The 22,244-nt window shown below is 39.3% G+C and overlaps 1 protein-coding gene across 4 annotated transcripts in view; it reads left to right on the top strand.

Annotated features, from left to right (window-relative positions):
* Plp1 (proteolipid protein 1) overlaps positions 1-11,106 on the top strand; it is a 113,586-nt gene extending 102,480 nt beyond the window's left edge. For 3 of the 4 annotated variants that reach the window (XM_070040001.1, XM_070040000.1, XM_070040002.1), the window contains 6 exons: positions 3,558-3,744; positions 4,434-4,695; positions 6,123-6,291; positions 6,746-6,819; positions 7,597-7,662; positions 9,058-11,106. In XM_070040001.1, coding sequence (XP_069896102.1) covers positions 3,558-3,744; positions 4,434-4,695; positions 6,123-6,291; positions 6,746-6,819; positions 7,597-7,662; positions 9,058-9,129 — 830 coding nt within the window. In that variant the 3' untranslated portion in view covers positions 9,130-11,106. The remainder of the gene's footprint in view (positions 1-3,557; positions 3,745-4,433; positions 4,696-6,122; positions 6,292-6,745; positions 6,820-7,596; positions 7,663-9,057) is intronic. The other variant, XM_070040004.1, reaches the window with a different exon arrangement.
* Positions 11,107-22,244: the final 11,138 nt, after the last annotated feature.

Below are 22,244 nucleotides of genomic sequence, written 5' to 3'. Positions count from 1 at the left end.
AAGATTTGTTTTGGAAGTTTGCAGATGAATGTAGCCAACTCTGGACTTTCTTCCCTTTTCTTGTATTTTGTCCATAGACTTAGTTATGTCCATTTTAACATTTGATAATAGGTAGTTTGGGGTTTTGATTCACAGTCATAAATTGGTTCTTCCAAACAAGATAGCAAGTTCATTGAAAAAGAGATTCGACTTTCTAATTCCCTTTGCCTCTCAGTGTCTGAGTTACTGCTAATACACCTAATGTTTGTTCTGAATCCATGTAAACAAATGGAAAGCCAACACTGGGGAGGAGAAGACCATTGTTTTTCTCTATGATCACTCACCAAAATGAGGAAATTTAATCCAATTGAAATACATTGGGTAATATTTTACTATAGAATTCTTTTCAAAGTTTTTTTTTTTTTTGGTCCAGTCGTGGGGCCTGAACTCTGGACCTGGGCGCTGTCCCTGAGCTCTTCAGCTCAAGGCTAGCGCTCTACCACTTGAGCCACAGCGCCACTTCTTTTTCTTTTCTTTTTTCTTATGTGGTGCTGAGGAATCGAACCCAGGGCCTCATGCATGCAAGGCAAGCGCTCTACCACTGAGCCACCTTCCCAGCTACTATAGAATTCTTTTATGTCAACTTTACATTGTCACAATTTGTACTTGGCTTTACTTAGCCTTTGCCTTACTCCAGCACGCACCTTGTCAGTCATGAGGGGCTCTAAACTAGAGTGTATGTGTTTTTTGGTTATTGCTCACACATCCCTAAGTTCATACTTTGGTGGTGCAAATTCAAAGACAGTACAGATGGACTTTTCAGAATGCTTCGATAGTCAGCTACTTTGATGAAAAGACAATTTCTTATGTGTTCTGAGTTTTCTTTCTCAGTTGGAGTTCAAAATTTCATTTTTACTTGGGAAGAATGACTGAGATTCTTCATTGTGCTTAATTGCGATGCCCTCAGAAGACATATTCGATCCCAGTTATGAATAGATGAACATCTGATCTGTTGATATTGTTGAACTGTTTATAGTTTGGCAGTACGGGATTGAGCTATTGAGCCTATTCTTTCAGATTCTAATATTAGAGATTCATTAAAACTTATGTCCTTCTTTCTTTGAGTAGTGGTAGAACAGAAAAGGGGGTGCTAAGTTATCTGAATGCTTAGGAAAATGGATGGAAAAGAAAATGTCAGAAATTTATGTAATCAATCTCAATTAAAAATTATTTTTAAAAAGAAAAGAAAAGAAAATGTCAGGGCTGGGAATGTGGCTTAGTGGTAGAGTGCTTGCCTAGTATTCATGGAAAGCCAACACATAAACAAAAAATTCTGGAAGTGGCCTGTGGCTCAAGTAATAGAGTGCTAGCCTTGAGCAAAAGAAGCTCAAGGGCAGTGCCTAGGCCTTGAGTTCAATCCCCAGGACTGGCAAAAAAAAATTAAAAGAAAAAGAAAATTTCAGTGATTCGGAGTTGCTCCAAAGGTGTCACTCTTTTTTTCACTCATACTACATATGACTTTTTGTGATTATTTGGATGATCATCAAGTAATCACATACCAAGTCTAGGATGATAAAATCATTCAATCACTTGATGATGAGAGAAAAAAAAAACTGTCAGTGTGTGATATATAGGGGACATCAGCTAAAACTTCAAATGGAATTCTCCATTTGGCTAGCAAGAGTTCAATTTTCTCCATTCCTGATCACACCTGCATCACCATTTAGCCCTTCCAAGGGTGAAAAGGCTGGGGTGACTGAGTGGGCCCAGAAGGGCCACTTGCTAGGGTAGATGACTCTCCTCACCCTAGGCTAAACAAACAATCCTGTTATTGTTCCCTAGTCTGACCCCCTCCCTACCCCCCAGACCTCAAGCCCCTGCAGAATACTAATGAGGCTCCTGAGATCTCAGGGGAAAACAAGGCTTCTTTGTTTGGGGGAGCTAGGGAGGACTCTGTCCAAGCCCTGACCTTGTGCTGGGGAGAGAGGGAACAGTGAGGTCAATGACCTCCCCCTCTCCCACCTCCAGGCTTCAGAAACCTCTTTACTACAAGAGTATCAGAGTCTGAGGGAGTAGAGACGAATGGGAAGGGCAATGAAAGAAAACAGCAGTGCTGTTTACTTCCCTTCTTTTAACTTACAGGATGCTTCTAGTATCTTCACCTGTTGGGAGAGATCAGTTTTTAAAATGTTTCCCACAAACTGCAGCTCATTTCAGCTGTCATACTTTTCTCTCTGGTGTACACGTGTGGATATGTATATTTGCGTGTGCATGCATACCAAAGGCCAGCCACAGTAAAGTACTCTCATTAAGCACGCTTACAAAGTCCTGCTGAGTGAACTCAACCTCCACTCACAGCAGCACAGCTACTAACGGTTTGCTTCTAATGGAGGCCAAGTTTTCTGTCAGCAATGCTTTATACTTGGCTAAGCTTCATCTCTGGTATAATGTACAATATCTTTGAAGGAGAGCCTCTTTGAAGCCTAGAAAAGGGCTGTCATTTCAAGGGATGGGGAATAATGAATCACCCTCATTTTGTGGTTCTGATAAGAGGAACAAATGCCTCTACCTCAACTTTCCCATGGTAGAGATAATTTAGTTCTTCAAATCTGTTCACATGGATGCAATTTGGTACCATGTAAATCATAAAATGTTCAAGCATTCGGGACTAAAATAAAACTCTGCTGATATTAAGAAGAAAAGGCAATGACTATTTCCTCTGTGCCTTGTTGTAGACAAATGAGTGTGGCTGGAAGAAATGCCTGAATATAGAAAAATCAAAACCCAATGAGTATAATTTATTTTCATCCTATAAGAAGTCATAATATGCTTATTCAAAGCTAGCTCTTTCCCAGTATATCTGCTGATTGTTTGCATGTATTCATGAATGCTACATGAATAAATATAAAATAGTTTATATATAATTTATATACACATAATTTATATACCCATGTGCATAAATATACATTGTATACTTAACATACTAGCTAATATGTACATAGATACACACATGCATATATAAATTCAGAATGTGTAAAGAGCTTGATTTTGTTGTTGTTGTTGTTGGTCATGGGGCCTGAACTCTGGGCCTGGGCACTGTCCCTCAGCTCTTCAGCTCAAGGCTAGCACTCTACCACTTGAGCCACAGCACCACTTCAGGTTTTTATATGTGGTGCTGAGGAATCGAACCTCAGTAAACTGAAGAAACTCATATGGCAGTCTTTACCTGTTCTAAAAAACCCAGCACAATGCTGGGCACATTCATTCCCATAACTAGTTGATAAATAACTGAAATAAGTAAACAAACACTGAAACAGTAAGACAGGATGTGATTCCATCATCTCTCTGGCTTGCTACATGAATTATTTAAAAACTACATACATGCTGGGAATTGAAGGTAAGGATTTATTTTCAAAAAGGGAACAGAGTAAGAATTCTTGAGTAGCCTCACATTCTAAATGCCAAAACCTATAATTCTCCTGATTTTGGACTCCAGGGTGACCACTCTCCCCATGCTTGGGAACATAGATGAAGTACCTATTGTGCATTCCTGATTGTTTCCCTTCTTTCTTCCACAGGCTTGTTAGAATGCTGTGCAAGATGTCTGGTAGGGGCCCCCTTTGCTTCCCTGGTGGCCACTGGATTGTGTTTCTTTGGTGTGGCACTGTTCTGTGGTTGTGGACATGAAGCACTCACTGGCACAGAAAAGCTAATTGAGACCTATTTCTCCAAAAACTACCAAGACTATGAGTATCTCATTAATGTGTAAGTACCTGCTCTCCCACACAAACATACCTCTTTTTTCCCCTCTTTCCATTCTGGAGGAACTCATCAGTACCTTCATGAGCCAGCCTGAGCCTTCCCACTGTGTAGAAACTTCACCTGTGCCACATCAAAAGCCCCAAACAAGGGGATATGTCAGATTCAGATGGAGAGGTCTGCCTTCCTACCAGCCCTCTTCTACCCTTCCTTGTATTCTCACAGTCTTATTTCTGTTAGGTGTAGTTAAAGTTGCTTGTGTTGCCTCCACAAAATGGCAGGTATTGGGAACCCAGAGGAGGCACAATGACAGGACAGAATGGAGTCACTACTCTTGGTTTGACATACTGCTTGTATACATATGCTCAGGGTTAGTGGGTTAGTACTGAGTCTCTCCAGCTTCTACAGCAAATCAGGTTACTGTTCCATCTCTGGTCTAGCTCTTCTCTCCTGTGACGGAGTATCTCTGATGGGTCAGGCAAGGAAGCTCTCTAGGTTGCACAGTAAGCAAGGGATAGAGGAGGAGCCTGTCCTTAGTTGCTCCCTGTCTTCATTTATATTAGTAAAAACAAGGTGAAAGCAACAAGAAGAAATGTAGTGATTCATCTAAAGAACCTCCAGCCTTGGATGTTATGAAAGAAGAGCTGGGTCCTCAGTAAATAAGACTGTTCTCTTTTGACTGTCTGTTACTGTAGGATCCATGCCTTCCAGTATGTCATCTATGGAACTGCCTCTTTCTTCTTCCTTTATGGGGCCCTCCTGTTGGCTGAGGGCTTCTACACCACCGGCGCAGTCAGGCAGATCTTTGGCGACTACAAGACCACCATCTGCGGCAAGGGCCTGAGTGCAACGGTAACAGGGGGCCAGAAGGGGAGGGGTTCCAGAGGCCAACATCAAGCTCATTCTTTGGAGCGGGTGTGTCATTGTTTGGGAAAATGGCTAGGACATCCCGACAAGGTGATCATCCTCAGGATTTTGTGACAATAACAAGGGGCGGGGGATAATTGGGCGTGAGTCTGTGGCCTCGTCCCCACTCAAGGCTAGGTCCTCTCTAGGTCTTAGCTTTTGAGTGAGGAACTGATGGTTACAGCCGAACGAGATGGTCAGGAAGAACGTGGTGCCTGGTTGCTTAACCTCATCTTTCAAAAGTTCTCAGGAGTCTGAGTGTGGTAGGTTAAACCTGTGATCACAACTTCTCTGGAGACAGAGGTTGGGAAAATCACTGTAGGAGCCCAGCCCTGGGCAAAAAGTTATGGAAACCCCATCTACTCAAATAAGCCATCTATGGTGGTTTATGCCCGTCTTCCCAGCAATGTGTGAAGTATAAGGATGATGGTCACAGTCCAGGTCCACTGAGGCAAAAAATGTGAGAGCTATATAAAAAATAACCAGAAAACAAAAGGGGCTGAAGGCATGGCTCAAGTGGTAGAGAGTCTGCCTAAAATGTATGTGGCCCTGACTAAAACTGCCAGTACCACCCCAAAAAAGTAATGTTCCCTAGAAAATTTCATCTCAAACTGGATAGCATGAGTTTTGCAGATGCTTTGTACAATCAGACCATTTCTAAGCCAGCTGTTGGTATCTTTTTATCCCTTTCTAGCAGAGGCCACAGAGTGGATCTAACTGTACAAGAGCCTAAAACAGTGCTCAAGGGAAGGAGATTGGAACACTTGATCTGAGACGGGGGAGGAGAGATCATAGATACTAGATGATTGGCTCCAAGGTGGAATGCCCAATATTCTGGGATCCTACATCGTTGAGGCTCCCAGAGGGAATTAGAGTAGATCTGCATATATAATGTTTTATCTTTTTCTGGGGCCTAGCCATATTTCTAAGTGAGAAATGCATTGGTTTTTAGGCACTGGTTTTTAGGCACTATAGTTAAAGACTTTGTGGGAGCTGAACACCTGTGGGTTGTAGTGATGTCCTTTTATGGCCAGCAGTTAGCTTAGAAAGGTTTTTGTATCTAAAATTTGAATCTCCTATTGGCTTTATTAAATGACTAGGGAACAAATATCATATGACCAGGAACATCTTGTGAGCTCAGCCTAAGGCACAGAATGGCACCACTTTCTTTCAAGATCTATTTTGATTTCTTTACATCTTATCTGCCAAAAACAAATCCCTTGAAGCCTTTCTAACCCAGGGATCCTCCTCACTCAAACCCCCACCCATTCCTCTTACCCTCCATCACACTTAGGGCCAGTTCTCAAGGAGATACTGTCAATGATACTTGGCAGAAGTGCCCTACTCACTAATTTCATTTGAGGGAGATACCTGGAATCTGGCTTCATTGGCACATGCCACTCCAGGATCTCCCAGTTTGTGTTTTAACAACTGCAAGCTGATGCTGACTTCTAACCATGCCATGTGGATTGTTTTAGTTTGTGGGCATCACCTATGCCCTGACCGTTGTATGGCTCCTGGTTTTTGCCTGCTCTGCTGTGCCTGTGTACATTTACTTCAATACCTGGACCACCTGCCAGTCTATTGCCTTTCCCAGCAAGACCTCTGCTGGTATAGGCACTCTCTGTGCTGATGCTAGAATGTATGGTGAGTTGGACATGGGTATCTTTGTTCCCCTACCAACTGTGGAAACATGTATTTTTTTTCTTTTTTTAGATTAAGGAGGGTGGTGATCATGGGAAAAAATGTAAGATAGTGTATGCTTGGGTTCATTAACTTCCCACTGAAACTGGAGAGATTTCTTCCCAGAAAGGGAATTTAGAAGTGGTGAGAGTTTCCTTGGCTGTAGATACTGCTCTACTCTGGTCTATTTACATTCCAAAGCTCAAAGGAACGCATTTCTATGACACAATAGTTCATACCTGTTCAACACCTTTGTTTTTTTTTCTGTAAATTGTTAGAAAAAAGGGATCCTGATTGTTGGCAGGTCCTGACCTAATAGCCTGGATGATTGCAGAGGGGGGAAGGACACTGAAGGAGAGCCTCTATGTGGCCCTGTAACTCCACAAGGTATACCATGGCCATCTTGCATCTTTCTTAGGTGTTCTCCCATGGAATGCTTTCCCTGGCAAGGTTTGTGGCTCCAACCTTCTGTCCATCTGCAAAACAGCTGAGGTGAGTAGGCCATATGTGCTATTTTGCAATGGAATACTTAATACCATAGGAATTTCCACCCATGGTCTTCAGTTTTAAGGATTATGGTTCCTTCTTGCTGGATTTAGAATGAACAGATTTCCCTTCTAAAAAACATTGGCTGAGTGCCTAGGTCAATAAGCATAGATGGTTAAAATCATGCATTTTCCTTAGAGCTGAGTAGAAAGACATATTCCAAAATTCCCCTTAAAAGAGAAATGTGTAGCTTTAGATAAAGATAGAGTTTCATGGCAAAATTCCCCAAATGAAAATGTTCACTTTTTTAGTTAAAAACTTTATCAAGAGAATGGGCTGTGCAGAGACACACATAAGGTTTATAAAACACTTGAATTTTGGAGTTTCTTACTCTCCAAAGAGAGGTAAAACAAGTGTGTTTGAAAAAGGGAAACACTTTATTGTGAACAGTCATTATACACAAATGAGGCAGGGGAATAAAATTAAATCCTGCAGAGGAAGGAAATAAACTTTCTTAGAAAGCAAAGTGTTGGCTTTAAGTTTTGGGACTCCGAGCACCACAGAAAGGAATGAGTTAAATATTGGGGAACATGATCTAATTTTATGAATTTTCTGTTCTGGGTGTTGTGGGCTAGATGTTATAGTGTACATTGCAGAATGGGAAGTGAAATTTTAGAGCAAACACATGAATGGCATACATCCATTCAGAAAGCTACATTCACTATTTACAGTGAAGAATTTTTTTCTGTCTCAAGAAATAATTCTTTCTTTTTTTTTCTGTAGTTCCAAATGACCTTCCACCTGTTTATTGCTGCATTTGTCGGGGCTGCAGCCACGCTGGTTTCCCTGGTGAGTTATCATTGAATGATCTTAGCAAATAAATGGTTCTGGGTAGTTCAGCTACAGTTAAGATGGCAAGGCAAGAAGACAAACATCTTCCAGCCTTGAATTGCCAAAGAGAAGCTAGGAAAGAGACATCAAGGTATAGATTCTATTCTCTGCTTTGAGTTAACAAAGCAGAATACCTTCATAAATTACAAAAAAAAAAGTTTTTTAAAAAAAGGAAGTAAGACTTGCCATCCTCAGTACCACACACAAAAAAAGATAAAACGTAAACCAGATGCTGGTGGCTCACACTGTAATTCTATCTACTTCAGAAGCTGAGATCTGGAGGATCGCGGTTCTAGGTAGCTGTGGAAGAGAAGATTGCTAGACTACAAAATAACCAGCAAAAAGCTGGGCTGGAGACATAGCTCAAGTGGTACAGCACCAGTCCAGCAATCATGAGGCCCTGAGCCCAAACCCCAGGACTGCCAAAAAAAGAGGGAAAAAAGAAAAGGAAGTAAGAGATTGGAAGTCATGAATAATCATGTTCAATATTTGCAGAGCATATAATATTACCAAGTGCTTTGCAGTCATACTATTGTTAATTCTCAACAAAGTGTGACCAGGACAGTGACAAGAACATTACTAAACATGATTTGCTGTAGCCTAAGATTCTATGTACTATATATACGAATCCATCTTGGATACTGTCTAATTGAATGGGTGTATTTGCCATCATGGAAATATTGAAAGAACCACCTGACATTATTAGAATTATGACTTGAATATAATTATATGTCCAAGGTCATTCGGATAATGTAACATTTAGTGTTAAGGCAGTATGCAGCTGACAAACCTAGGACACTAAAGGGCATGACAATTTACATGAAATCATTGAATAACCAACCAGGGAGTGGACAAGGGTGAGCTTGTAGAAGCCTCCCCACACTGCTGAGTCATTTATACAATGTCAACTTACTAAATACATACATTAAAGCAGGGGAAATATACTGCATAGGTGGCTGCATGAACTACAACACACACTGTGACTCCAAGCCACTCAGGCATGTGGCTAGGACAGAACTCAGGTGTAGTTCACTTTGTTGAGGAAAGCTCAAGGCTGTGATTTAGGGGCATGGCTTTAGTAGTAGCAAGCCTGAGTTCAAACCCCAGTCCCACTGAAAAAATTCAGTACTCGGCTATTAGAAAGCTGTGTCTCAGTCAGGATTGCTAGTCAGATGTATAAGGAAAGCCTGTGTTGTGCTAGTTGTATTTTGTTGTTGTTGTTTGGCAGAATGGGATTTTTTCCCTTTATTGACTTATGATTTTATTTTCATTCTTCTTCATTCCCAAAAGGATTGGAAGAGCAGGAGTTTCCTGTTCTACTCACACTCATCTTCTTTCTTCTGTTCCCTACAGCTCACCTTCATGATTGCTGCCACTTACAACTTTGCCGTCCTTAAACTCATGGGCCGAGGCACCAAGTTCTGATCTCCCATAGAATTTCCCCTTTCTCTAATAGCGAGGCTCTAACCACATAGCCTACAATGCTGCATCTCCCATCTTAATGCTGCCTTTGCCACTGACTGGCCCTCTTATTACTTGATGAGTATAACAAGAAAGAGTCTTGCAGTGATTAATGTCTCTCTGTGGACTCTCCCTCCTATGTACCTCTTTTAGTCATTTTGCTTCATAGCTGGTTCCTGCTAGAAATGGGAAATACCTGAGAAGGTCCATCCCCAGCTGCAAGTCACAAAGTAATGGAGGCTCTAATTCAGTTTCCAAGCATCTCCTGAGGACCAGGAAGTGCTTTCTTCTCAAAGGACACTTCCTCTAATGGAAACAAAGTAGGAAGAAAGATGCTAAGGTAGAGAGAAGGAATGTCCTTGCTCCACTTGCCATCAATAGGGGCCAAATATATTCTCCTTGGTATACAAACCAGAGAAGTCACTTCTTTCTCTGTTACCACTGAAGATTAAAGGAAATAAAATGAATGCTAGCAAAACAGTAAGAATGTTTGCCCAAGTTTGCCTATTGCAACTGGGAGAAGGGGGTCGAAGCAAGGATCTTTCACCCTTAGAAAGAGAGCACTGACCCCCTGTGGCAATGAACTATTTAGGCCCTAACTCAGCCAACCTTACTTATAGCATAAGGGAAGGTAGTATCTATGTAGACTAAGGGGGTTATCTGACCTTTCACCTCATTAGGAAGAGAAACAGGGTAGTGTCAACATCTTATTCCCTGCTCCTGGATAACAGCTACCATGACAATATTATGGTTTCTAAGGAGCTGAGAATAGAAAGAAACTAGCTCATAAGAAAGAAGAGTGGCCTAAGGAGCAGCAGTGTTGGTGGCTAACTGTAACTTGAGCTGGCCATTTGGTAGAGTCTGGATAGATAACACTTTGAATAGCATGTCTTTTTTTCTGATAATTACTTGTGTACTCTGGTCTCTGTCATATCTTCACAATGGTGCTCTTTTCCTGGGGTTTTATCCATTCAGTCACAGTAGGTGATTTGAAGATCTTGATTTGTTTCAATTAATGCACATCTCACATTTTCCAACTTGTTTCTCACTTGTTTAGGATTGTATCAGAAAGGTCTGCAGAATGATTCTTTGATTATAATTATTTTTTAAAAAGAAAGAAATTGGACAATAAGCATCACAAATGATGTTTAAAAGCCACTAGTTCCAAGAATCTGAGACTTTTTTTTGCAAGTATTCTGTCCTTTGCAGAAACAGATTTGATGAATTTGAACCTCAATTTGAATAACCCATTTGGTCATTTTTTTCTGCCTAATGAAAGATGATTTTGCTTAGTGATGTTCTCTTGGCATGTTAAAAGTTAGGCTTAACATAAAGGTTACTTTCTCCTGGTATAGATCACATAACAATGCCCCCAGCGGTCAGCTATAAAGGATCAAAAGAATTTGTAACCTGGATAGTTCCTGGATTTCAGTCTTTTTCTGTTTTTAACTTTGGGTTTAAAAAAAAATCCAATTTGTTTTTATTGAAGGCAAGATTTTTACTATAGCTCTTTTGTTGCAAAGAATTGTTTTGTTATTTCCTCCCAAAGTGGTTTCAGCAATGTTTAAGGAGATATAAGATCTTCAAGATAAGACACTTGATACTTGTTTTCAGACCAGTATACAAGATAAGCTTCCTGGCTGCCCAGAGCAAAGAGAGGAAAAAGTTCTGTAAGAAACCAATCAAGATCAAGGAAGTGAAGTAATCCATACCTTGTGTTTTGTTTTTATTCAATAACAACGAATAACCAACCCTTCCCTGAAAACCTTACATGCATCCATACACACATGTACACACACAAAGAAAGTTAATCAACTGAAAGTGTTTCCTTCATTTCTGATATAGAATTTTGATTTTAACACACATAAAGAATAAACTTTTAGAAACTTATCTTACAAAATGTATTTTATAAAATTAAGGAAAATAAAATTAAGAATGTTCTCAATCAAACGTTGTGTCCTTTGAATGAATTGTTCTATTTGACCTCTCAACAAGAATTTAAGGATTATACCTAAGGATTATATGAGAGATTATTTTTCAGGTCATTTCAAGTCATTCTAACACTACTTCTATGAAACAGAGTAGATAAATAAATCACTTCCATTTCTGTAGCTGGAGACACTAAGAAGTAGAAGTAAAGTAAGCTACCCCTAAAACTCAATAAGTACATTCTGAATGTGTACTAGAACTGAGGTCTTGATGCCAAAGCATTGCCTAATTAAAGTTTCATTTTGTCTTTGAAGTTGGATTTCAAAGTATTCTGCTCATTCAGAATCAAATATGGTTACTTTGTCAGGGTAGTGGCACCATTGCCCCTAGTATGTTTAAGACAAAATTATTCTTTCCTTTAAATTGTTTGGATATTATCATAACAATATATTGATACTTCATGCATGACTAATAATTATGCTTACCTGAAAAGTACCAGAAGAAAGGTTTGAAGTTCACTGTTTATGGGGCAGAGCACACGTGGCAAGAACAATGTAAATTACTGCTATGGTAGGGCAGTATTGAATTTAAGGACACCTACTTTTCTGTGGATGGCTTAGCTCACCAGCCCACATGATAGAGCATTAAAGGCGTATCACAATCCCAGGTTAGAATTTGGTATTCTTGGACAACACTCTGATGAGTATTTTAAAGCTAACCATCAGTGACTCATACTTTAATCCTAGCTAATCAAGAGCCTGAGATCTGAGAATCAAGGTTCAAAGCTGGCCCAGGCAGAAAAGTCTGAGAATTTTACTTCTAATTAACCAGCAAAATGCTGGAAGTGGAGTGGTGATTCAAGTGGTAAAGTGCAGACTATGAGCAGAAAAGCCGTATGAAGTCTTAAGGCCCTAAGTTCAAGCCCCAGTACTGGCATTAAAAAAAAACTAACTTAATTAGCTATAGATTTATGGTCCCACAACTGTATCTTGCAAGTAACATGATAAGAGGAATAAGGAGAAAGCTGGAGGTGACAAGGCAGTCAAGTCAGTTGAAAAGACCCATTCAGAAACTAGTTTTAGTTGTGAGCGTCGATTTCTGCATCACCACAATTAATATTCTGCAAGTTAGTCTGGTTGAATGACTTTAAGACAAAAATTTAAAAATTGACAAAGCCTTATTTTTAGACCCTGGCAAACAAGGACACAGCACCATATTTTGGAAAATTAATTCAGGGTGGTACAGAGTGAATGTATTTTTGCCTCAGAGAAGTGAACGCCAGTTCCCAAGAAAGCTGTGTTGTCCATCTGCCCTTATTTGGTTCTGCCCTCTGGGAAGATCTATAGATGGAGTTTCTAGGCTCTCAGAAGCTGAGAGCGTCTCATCCATCAATTGAGCCCATTGTTCTTAGCTCTCCCACACACCATAAACCTCCTTTCTCTTAAGTGAAAGAGCTCTCTTTGTGTTTAGAGCAGCCAAAGATCAAGATGCAGCAGTACAAACAAGAAATATTTTCTTACAGCATCAGTTGCATGGCTTTTCCTATCTTCAGGGTCAGAACTGAGTGCAGCTATGCAGTGTAGGGAAGCTGCCTGTACCTTTGTCCAAAGAAACATTCATTCATTCCTTCTATCTATTGAACCCTTCTCAGCTTTGTGCTAAGTCCTTGGAGTTGAGGGCATGTGATTGATGAAAATATGATCTTATGCTCAAGGATTTCTCTCACCTTTCCACCACAGCAGAGAAGTCTTCCAGGGTGGACTGAAGAGGAGGTAGAAAGCATACAAAGCACAGTTAGACTGGCTGACTGTCATGGGTGTCTGATTTCTCCCCTCAGAGTGTAGGAGATACAGTGGTAAAGGGTCATGACTTCACATGTCCCTTGTTTTCTACAGCCCTGATAAAAACAAAACTTCAATTTAGAGTCCTAAAAATTTGTGACTTGTTCTCTATGTCTCACCCTGCCTCTATCTTACATGTGACAGTATTTATGCACACAGTGGTACAATGCATGTGCTTGCTTACACCCACACAGTCATTTGAGAAGTCAGAAGGCACAAGGATCAGGATTTATGTAAACAAGCTATTCAGCCTGCACTTTTCTCTTAATCAAGGCTAAATCTGAGAAGCCAAAGGAAGAAGTCCCAAAAGGAAAAATAGTCACACAAAATAAGATGTAAAAATACAAGTGTGTATCTAGACAAAGAATCCTGATGTGCTATGATATTAAGGGATGGAAAAGTTTAATAGCCCTGAATTGTTTCATTTACTAATATGGAAAGTAATTCAACTCGTTCTGGAGTAACTGGTCTCATTAATATATTTATTTTGCAGAACTCTTTCAGATGTCACACAGGTTAACTACAAATGCTGAACTCCAAGGGTTGCAATATTGAACGCAAACATTTGAAACTTTATAGTAAGCTAGACCCAAAGAAACATAGATCCCATGGCTTCCCTTATTAGTAATGAATAGTATATCTCTAGTATATGTCTAGCAAATGAACAGAATAGCTCAATAGCTATGTACATACAACCCTATAAGATGATGCTAAGTGAAATGAACACCAAGACATGGAAATGAGATTTTTCTTTGTTGTTGTTTTTCATGTACCATGTGATTTCTTTTTTCTTTGTGTTTTTTCCCTGTTTTAGTCCTTGTTGTCACTGTATTTGATTTTGATACCCTGGGTATTGTGTACATGTTTATCTGAATTAGGGAATGGGAGGGGAACAACAAAATGGTGAGACAAAGGACAAAAGGGGGAACCAATGGAGCAACGAGACACAGACAATATGTTGAAAATGAACTGTACAACTTGGGGCAGGAGGATTGGGGAGAGGAAAAGTTGGAGAAAGATGAGGGAAGGGGTAACAAGTTCGACAAGAAATGTACTCACGGGCTGGGAATGTGGCTTAGTGGTAGAGTGCTTTGCCTAGCATGCATGAAGCCCTGGATTGGATTCTTCAGTACCACATTAACAGAAAAAGCCAGAAGTGGCACTCGGGCTCAAGTGGTAGAGTGTTAGCCTTGAGCAAAAAGAAGCTCAGGGACAGTGCCCAGGCCCTGAGTTCAAACTCCAGGACTGGCAAAAAAAAGAAAAAGAAAAAGAAATGTACTCATTACCTTACATATGTAACTGTTGCCCCTCTGTACATCACCTTGACAATTAAATTTTAAAAAAGAAATTTTATAGATGCTTCAGTTCTAATAGATGATAAATTCACCTGCAGAGGAACATTATTTTAAAAAAGAAAATGTAAGTTTTGCTTACAATAACAGAAATGTGAGGATAAGCATAAGAATTTTTCTATATGTCCATGACATCATTACAAGCTAGAAGTCATCTTAGTAAAAAATTGGCTCAACTAATTATTTTAGAAAGCCAATTTTTTAAAAGTGCATTCATTGTGAGTAGATGTTCCCACCTTATTTTCTGGGGAATGTATAAATCTGTAGAGCAAATACTTCAGTATATTCTGTAGCCAGTTTATCTGGGAGGATACAAGTAAATTACATTTCTCAATGGTAGGTGGTTTATGGGTATTGAATGAATTTGCATATGTTGTTTGCTTTTATAGATAAAATTCAGCCACTCAGTATTTTTAGGCTAATTTTTTGTTGTTTATGGGGTATGAATTCAAGGCTTAGGTGCTGTCCCTAAGCAATTTTGGTCAAGCTAGTGATCTACCACTTCGAGCCACAGCTCCACTTCTGGTTTTTTGGTGGTTAACTAGAAATAAGAGTCTCACAGATTTTCTCTTATTGGCAGGCACCAGTGGCTCATGCCTGTATATAGTCCTAGCTATTCAGGAGGCTGAGAATCCTGGTTCAAAGCCAACCTGGGAAGTAAAGTCCATGAGACTTTTAACCTCCAATTAACCACCACAAAGCCAGAAGTAGAGCAAAGTAGCTCAGGGTCAGTGACCACACCCTGAGTTCAAGCCTCCCCCCACCACACTCTGCAAGAAAAGTGTCCTGTTGCTTTTGAATCTTGACATTTGAATAAATTGATGTCGCAGAGTTTTCAGCAACGTAAGATTACCAAAGCCTCAAAATATCTGTTTTCAAAGGCCCTCTATGACATACTTCTTTTAAAAGATACTTTCTTGTTTTTTGTTTAAAAGACATCTTTTGGAGTCTTTATCTCCCATTGCCTGTTGTGGGGAGGAAAAAATGTTTCTCTTTTCCAGTTCTCCCTATCTTATTTGTTATACTAAAACAAATTCTTGATATAACTTGTAGGGAAAAAGAGATGTCTTTCTTTGACCAAAGTGAGGTCACCAGAGTCCATCTTTATATTTGATATTAATAAAACATTTTTCTTACATTAAAATTAAAAATAATGTAAATACTAATTCTAATGGATCATGTTACAAACCCCACCCCACCTTGGCATACTTTGCAGCAGCTTTTCCAAACCATTTAGAGTATGGAAATCTCTTTCTAACATAGTAACTTTCCTCAGGCCTCTACCACAACAGTGGGTATACTTACAGTATCCATTGGTTGAGAAAACTTTTTTTGGGGGGGTCCGGTCGTGGGGCCTGAACTCTGGGCCTGGGCGCTGTCCCTCAGCTCTTCAGCTCAAGGCTAGCGCTCTACCACTTGAGCCACAGCGCCACTTCCGGCATTTTTCTTTTTGCTTATGTGGTGCTGAGGAATCGAACCCAGGGCCTCAGGCATGCAAGGCAAGCGCTCTACCACTGAGCCACCTTCCCAGCCCCTGAGAAAACATTTTTACTCTACCATGCATTCAATAAAATTCTGTGGAACTTGTTCTTATGGAATAGTTCAAACATGGACAAAATAACAAGAATCCTATAATGGACCACATAGAACCAATTACTAAGCTTCAGTGATGATCAATATTCAAAAACACTTTAACATGCGTTTATATTTTATTGATGTCTGTACACATGAAGATGCATCATTCTACCGAGAATCATTGGTATTCAGTTGTATCTGCAAACCCCGTGCAGAAATGCCTTAATTTCATACTCTAGCCACAAGAGGACTAAAGACCAAATTTGAGGATCCAGTCTCTTTTAGAGTCTAAAATATCTTTCTGATATAAGCCAGACCTACAGATATCAACATACCTGAGTGGCTTCATGGGGCTCCCATGGAATTATTTTTACTGACTTGCCCTGTTTTGTGGTACCAGTGACATAGTAAAAGATGTTTTTCTTAAAAAAAAAAGGTCCTACCCAACAGTATCTAGGTTTACTATAACCTAATCCAGAAGGCTACAGAGGGAACATATATCTTTATTTTCAATATCAAAAGAGTTGTGTTTTATTTGAGTGGTGAAATAAAGCAGACCATCATTATGATTACTGTTGTAAATGTGTTTTGGATTTTTTTTGAGGGGAAACACATTCATTGTTTTAGTAAACTAATATATTTGAGTTGGTAAAAATCATTGCAAGACAACCTCATGCTTTTTCAAGTTCTTTCACTTTCTCCTTCTCCTCTAATTTCTGTGGAAGTGTTCAGGATAGTGAGACTTAAAAGAAGCAGGAAAGCAGTACTTCTCTACCTCTCACTTCAAGATAGAATTCAAAACCCTTCAAATGCCATTGGGCTTAGGTATGGTTTTCTCTAAATTAATAGATTCAAGTAAGGTATGATCATTTACCCAGATCTGGGCATATTTGATATTCCAACATTTTAATTATACTTTCATTAGTGAGGAAGGGTTTTTGATACTGTTCATTACCTCCTTTCTGCAGTAAAACCTACAATAAAAAATACAGTAGCAAATTTCCAGAGCTGTTTTCAACACCATGGGGCACCTCCAGTTGTTTCAAGGACTACTAGAAAAATGATATAAATAAAAATTTAATTCAATTCAATTTAAAAGTCATATGCCATATATATATATATATATATATATATATATATATGGTATTTTTTTGCAAACTAAAATAAGTGATTGTTTCCATTCTAAAATATTCAGGGATTATTGCTTTGAAGCAAGATTACATGGAATGGACTCACTATATGCTCCTCCTCTGAATTCCTGGGCTTAGGGTATGGTGGTGTCTCCAGGACTGAGTTTTACTGTTACTTGAACTCAAGGCCTGGGTGCTGTCCCTGAGCTCTTTGCTCAGGATACCATCCTACTATTTTGAGCCATAGCTCCACTTACAGTTTTCTGGTGGTTAATTGGAGATAAGGGTCTCACTAACTTTTCCACCTAGGCTCCATTTGAACCACAATCCTCGGATATCACCTTCCTAAGTAGCTAGAACCTCAGATGTGAGCCACTAGCACCCTGCCCTTAGGGTTACTTTTTGATACTTGCAACCATCCACCATAATGTTCCAGTATCCCATTCTTCTTGTCTGAATATGAACTCAGGATTGTCTTCATTTCAAGTACCTACCATACTTACTGCATAGTATGGCTCAGACTTGTCCCTACTAGTTGGTTCTACTACCTACCCAAGTATCTTGGTCCTGTGAAGCAGTGAGAGGCCTCCTGATGACCATGGCTGTCCTGCCTTAAATTCTCTGTAAATTTGTTTACTATTGAACCTTGTTTCTGTACTCTGACCTGGGTGTAACTAAATTACTGTTTCACCACAAGATCCTGATATATGGCAACCTGAATACTGTGTACCAGCATTGTTCCTTATACTTAATGTATTTAAACTCATGAAACCCTCATCATAAGCCAGAGATTAGTACTATTATTATCATTCTTTACACTTAGCCACTGTGCAGTAGTTTTCTCAGCATAAGGAAACATCATTGCATGGGGAGTAGAAAATAAAACATTTTGATGTAACAAATCTGCCTCCACTTGTTCTAGAAGGAAACATGTAAGGACAAAATGAATTTAATAAGACCAGAAAGCTGAGTCCAGGACAGGCTAGGCAAAACATGGAACACATAGGCCTCACCATGAAGAAGAATCCTATAGCACAAATGACACTGTGCCAATTATATCATCAATAAATGCAGAATGAGTTTCTATTAAAAATCATTAAAAATACAGAAACATTAGCAGACAATAGGGAAAACAGCATGGTTGAAGACTGTGCTAAATATATTGTAGTAGGTTCTTGAGGTTGGAGGAGGAGATAGCAATAATGATCAAATAAGAGGAAGATGAAAACATAAAAGAGGAGGTGGAGGAGACAGACAGACAAACAGACAAGTCAGGAATATGATCAACTCAATTCTCAGCTATTTGACCTTCAAATTAAGCAAAGAAACATTTGCCTTGGAATGGGATCCTTTGTTCTTGAAGGTGTCTATGTTTTTTCTAGTTGGGAATATAAACTTTGATATATCTCACAAGTAAGGAATTATAAAATGTAGGAAGTAGCCTTATAGGAATGAATATATTATAGCTTTTGCTTTTACTATGAAACAATTTAGTTGTTCATCGCCTCTGTTTTTCTTTATGGTTGGATGTGGAAATAAGCTCATACCACAGGCAATCAGTGTGTAACAGATTACTTCTTGAGAATTTATGGAGATATAATTCACACACAAACAACTGACCCATTTAAAAAATACAGTTCAGTAGGCTTAAGTATGCCCACAGAGTTGTACAACCATGAACACAATTAACTTTAGAACATTTTTATCACCCCCAAAAGAAACTGCATACCCATTAAAAGTCCCTTCCCACTCTTTCACTCCACTTTCATGGCCCCAGGCAACCACTAATCTCCTTTCTGTCTTTGTGGATTTCTCCATTCTGAGCACATCACATAAATAGCATTAAACCTTTTGTGATAATCTGTTTTCCCTTAGAATAATATTTTTGAGCCAGGTGCCAGGGGTTCACGCCTGTAATCCTAGCTCAGAAGGCTGAGATCTGAACATCGCAGTTCAAAGCCAGCCTGGGCAGGAAAGTTTGTGAGCCTCTTATCTCCAATAAACCACCAGAAAACCACAAGTGGTGCTGTGGCTCAAGTGGTAAAGTGCTCACCTTGAGCTGAAGAGCTGAGGGACAGCACCCAGGCCGACGCCAAGCCCCAGGACCGACCAACAAATATGTTTTTGAGACTTAATCATGTCATCAAATATATCAGTATGTTAGGTTTTTTTCAAATATTCATATTATCTTGAAGTAGTTGTACAAAGGAGTTGCCATTTGAGGCAGGATAGACTAGGGAAAATGAGGCATGGTAAATGGCTACCAGGAATTCAAAAACTCAAGCTTAAAGCTTGAGTCCATCTACTTCCCTTAAGATTAAGGGAACCAAGTCACTTAGAGCTAAAAGAGATAGGATAACAACATAGAATGCCATTTTTGCTTCAAAGACAGACAACAGAATGCATTTCTTTCTGAGGGGAGACATTTCTCACTTAACATTTACCGGGGCTGGGAAGGTGGCTCAGTGGTAGAGCGCTTGCCTTGCATGCATGAGGCCCTGGGTTCGATTCCTCAGCACCACATAAGCAAAAGAAAAAGAAAAAAGCTGGAAGTGGTGCTATGGCTCAAGTGGTAGAGTGCTAGCCTTGAGCTGAAGAGCTGAAGGACAGCGCCCAGGCCCAGAGTTCAGGCCCCATGACCGAACCCCCCCCCCAAAAAAAAGAATTAACATTTACCTAACAGGATGTATGTCTTCCTGAGAAAAATGCTTTCCCAAATAAAAGCAACCTCCTACCCAAAATGCAGATAACAGGACTCCTTCATCATTTCAAGGATAAGGATCTGTTTTTTGGTAGGATGCATTCTTACCTGGAAAGAAATACCCGAACATCCTGAAACTCAGAAAGTAACACCAGAAGTGATAGAGTATAACTTTGAAGCCAGATCCCCTGCCTTTACCATATAAATACCCCCTGACAGCCAAGGAGCTATGTCTCTCCTTAGAACACCTTTGATAGAGTGTATCTTTGCCTTTCCATTTGCCTCCTTGTCTGAAAGTTTGTCTGCTTGCCTGCTTGCTTACTTACTCAATAAAGCTCCACCACATTTTCTTACCATTGTGACTTGTCCACAAATTCTATTCTGTGATCGAAGTCAAGGGCCCTAAATAAAGAGTTCCTACTTTTAGAGGGAAACTTCACAAGCCTTCACCTGTATCCAGTGACACCAAAGCAGCTTATTGCTAAATAATACATATTCCAATTTCTGAATAATACATATTCCATTGTATAGATATGTCACATTTTGTTTATTTATTATTAGTTAATATACTTTTGGGGGTTTCCCACTTCTTTCTTATTGTGAATGATGCTGAAGTAAACATTCCTGCAGAATTTCTTGTGAGAATGTATGTTTTCCATTCTCTTGGATGTATACCTCTGAGTACAGTCATTGAGACATATGGTAATCTTATGTTTATATTTAGGAAAACTGTTAAATTTATTTACAGTGGCTGCAACACTCCATATTCCCAACAACAATGCATGAAGCGTCAAATAGCTCCACATTCTCCTCAGCACTTGCTATTCTTACCTTTTTAGTATACTCATCTTAATGGGAATGAGATCTTGTTGTGTTTTTATTTTTAGGCATTTGTTCATAGGCCGTTTAGCCACTTGTGTATCCTAAAAAATGGGCAATTTTGCCCATTTTTAAATTTTGTTGTTTATAATGATTAGTAAGAATACTTTACATATTTTACCTATCAGTCCCTTATCAGAAAACATGGTTTTCAAATATTTTCTGATGGTATCTTTCCACTCATTTAGGGATTATTTCATTTTTTTTCAATAAAGTATTGTATTATTTTTTGGTCAGTTGTGGAGTTTGAACGCTGGGCCTGGGCGCTGTCCCTCAGTTCTTCAGCTCAAGGCTAGCGCTCTACCACTTGAGCCACAGCACCCACTTCTGGCCTTTTCTGTGTATGTGGTGCTGAGGAATCAAACCCAGGGCCTCATGCATGCAAGGCAAGCACTCTACCACTGAGCCACCTTCCCAGCCCAAGTATTGTATTTTTTAGTATACAAATTTTCAACATTCTTATTAAAATTATTTATAAATATTTTATTCTTTTTGATGCTTTTAGGAATGATTCACATCATAATGTTTTTAGATTATTCATTGTCAGCATATAAGAATACATCCAATTTTACATGCTAATCTTATATCCTGCAACTTTGCTGAACTCACTCATTAGCTCTAATAGATATTTATGGTTTCATTTAAAAAAATTAATGTCATCCAGCAATAGAAAACACTCGTACATCTTCTTTTCCAATTTGAACATTGTTGTCTAATTGACCTGGTTAGAATTTCCACTACAATATGGAATATAAATGTGTTAGGGAAAAGTACAGACTTGGCAAGAGACCAAGAGAAAACACTCAGAGAAATAGAAGTAATGTCTGGAGTTGGAACTCCTGCCTCCTCCCTTTAGCTGGTTCCCTTCTTCTGAATCTTCTAGCACTGTTGTATGGTAATAAGATAATCTCATTACCGGCTTTATCAACTCAAGTCTAGAGGCCATCAAACTAGATGGTCTAGGCTCAGTATAGGCTAATAAATTATACAAAATGGATGCCCATTCTTGTTGAAAAGGCATCAAAAGGGGAGAAAGTCAAGGTGGGCAGGAGGCTAAATCACAACATATGGGAAGTTCTCAGACCAGTGTTGTGAATTAAAAAAAAAAAAAAAAAAAGGCTATGGCTGGTACCGTGTCTCACAGCTCCCAAGAATTATGGGAAACTGCTAAGATTGTAACTCACTTGACGGCTGGTAAGCGCTGAACCCCAGTCGTATTAGTTGTAAATCTCTACTTGAACCCCAGGTGGCTGTAAATTCCTATTGTTATCTTTTGACCCCAGAGTGTGACCTCCATTTTCTCATAAAGTGAAAATTGTTAATCCAACTTTAGCTTGGTCTGCACCCCCTCCCCAACCTAAATTTGTCTATTATATTCCTATAAGTTTTAATAGCACTTGCTAAGATTTTTGGAATGGGAAACTCTTCTGGGCCCGCCAGCATCAAATAAACTTGAGTTCCTCCTACTTCTCCAAGTTCTTCCTTTAGTCTCTCTCCAGTTTGGTTTTTTTTTCTGTAATAAATGAAGATATGAGGCATCTTGTCTTTTCTGGTCATAAGTGAAAAGTTTCAGTCTTTCCTATTAAGTATAATGTTAACTGCAGGTTTTTGTTAGATGCCTCTTTTCAAGTTAAAGAAGCTCCCACATATCTAGTTTGTTCAGTGGTTTTTA

Source organism: Dipodomys merriami, unplaced genomic scaffold (genome assembly GCF_024711535.1).
Source record: "Dipodomys merriami isolate MVZ:Mamm:240054 unplaced genomic scaffold, mDipMer1.0.p SCAF_3, whole genome shotgun sequence".
Lineage (NCBI taxonomy): Eukaryota > Metazoa > Chordata > Mammalia > Rodentia > Heteromyidae > Dipodomys > Dipodomys merriami.
The sequence above is the reverse complement of the archived record's forward strand: the minus strand, read 5'-3'. Positions and strand labels throughout refer to the sequence as shown.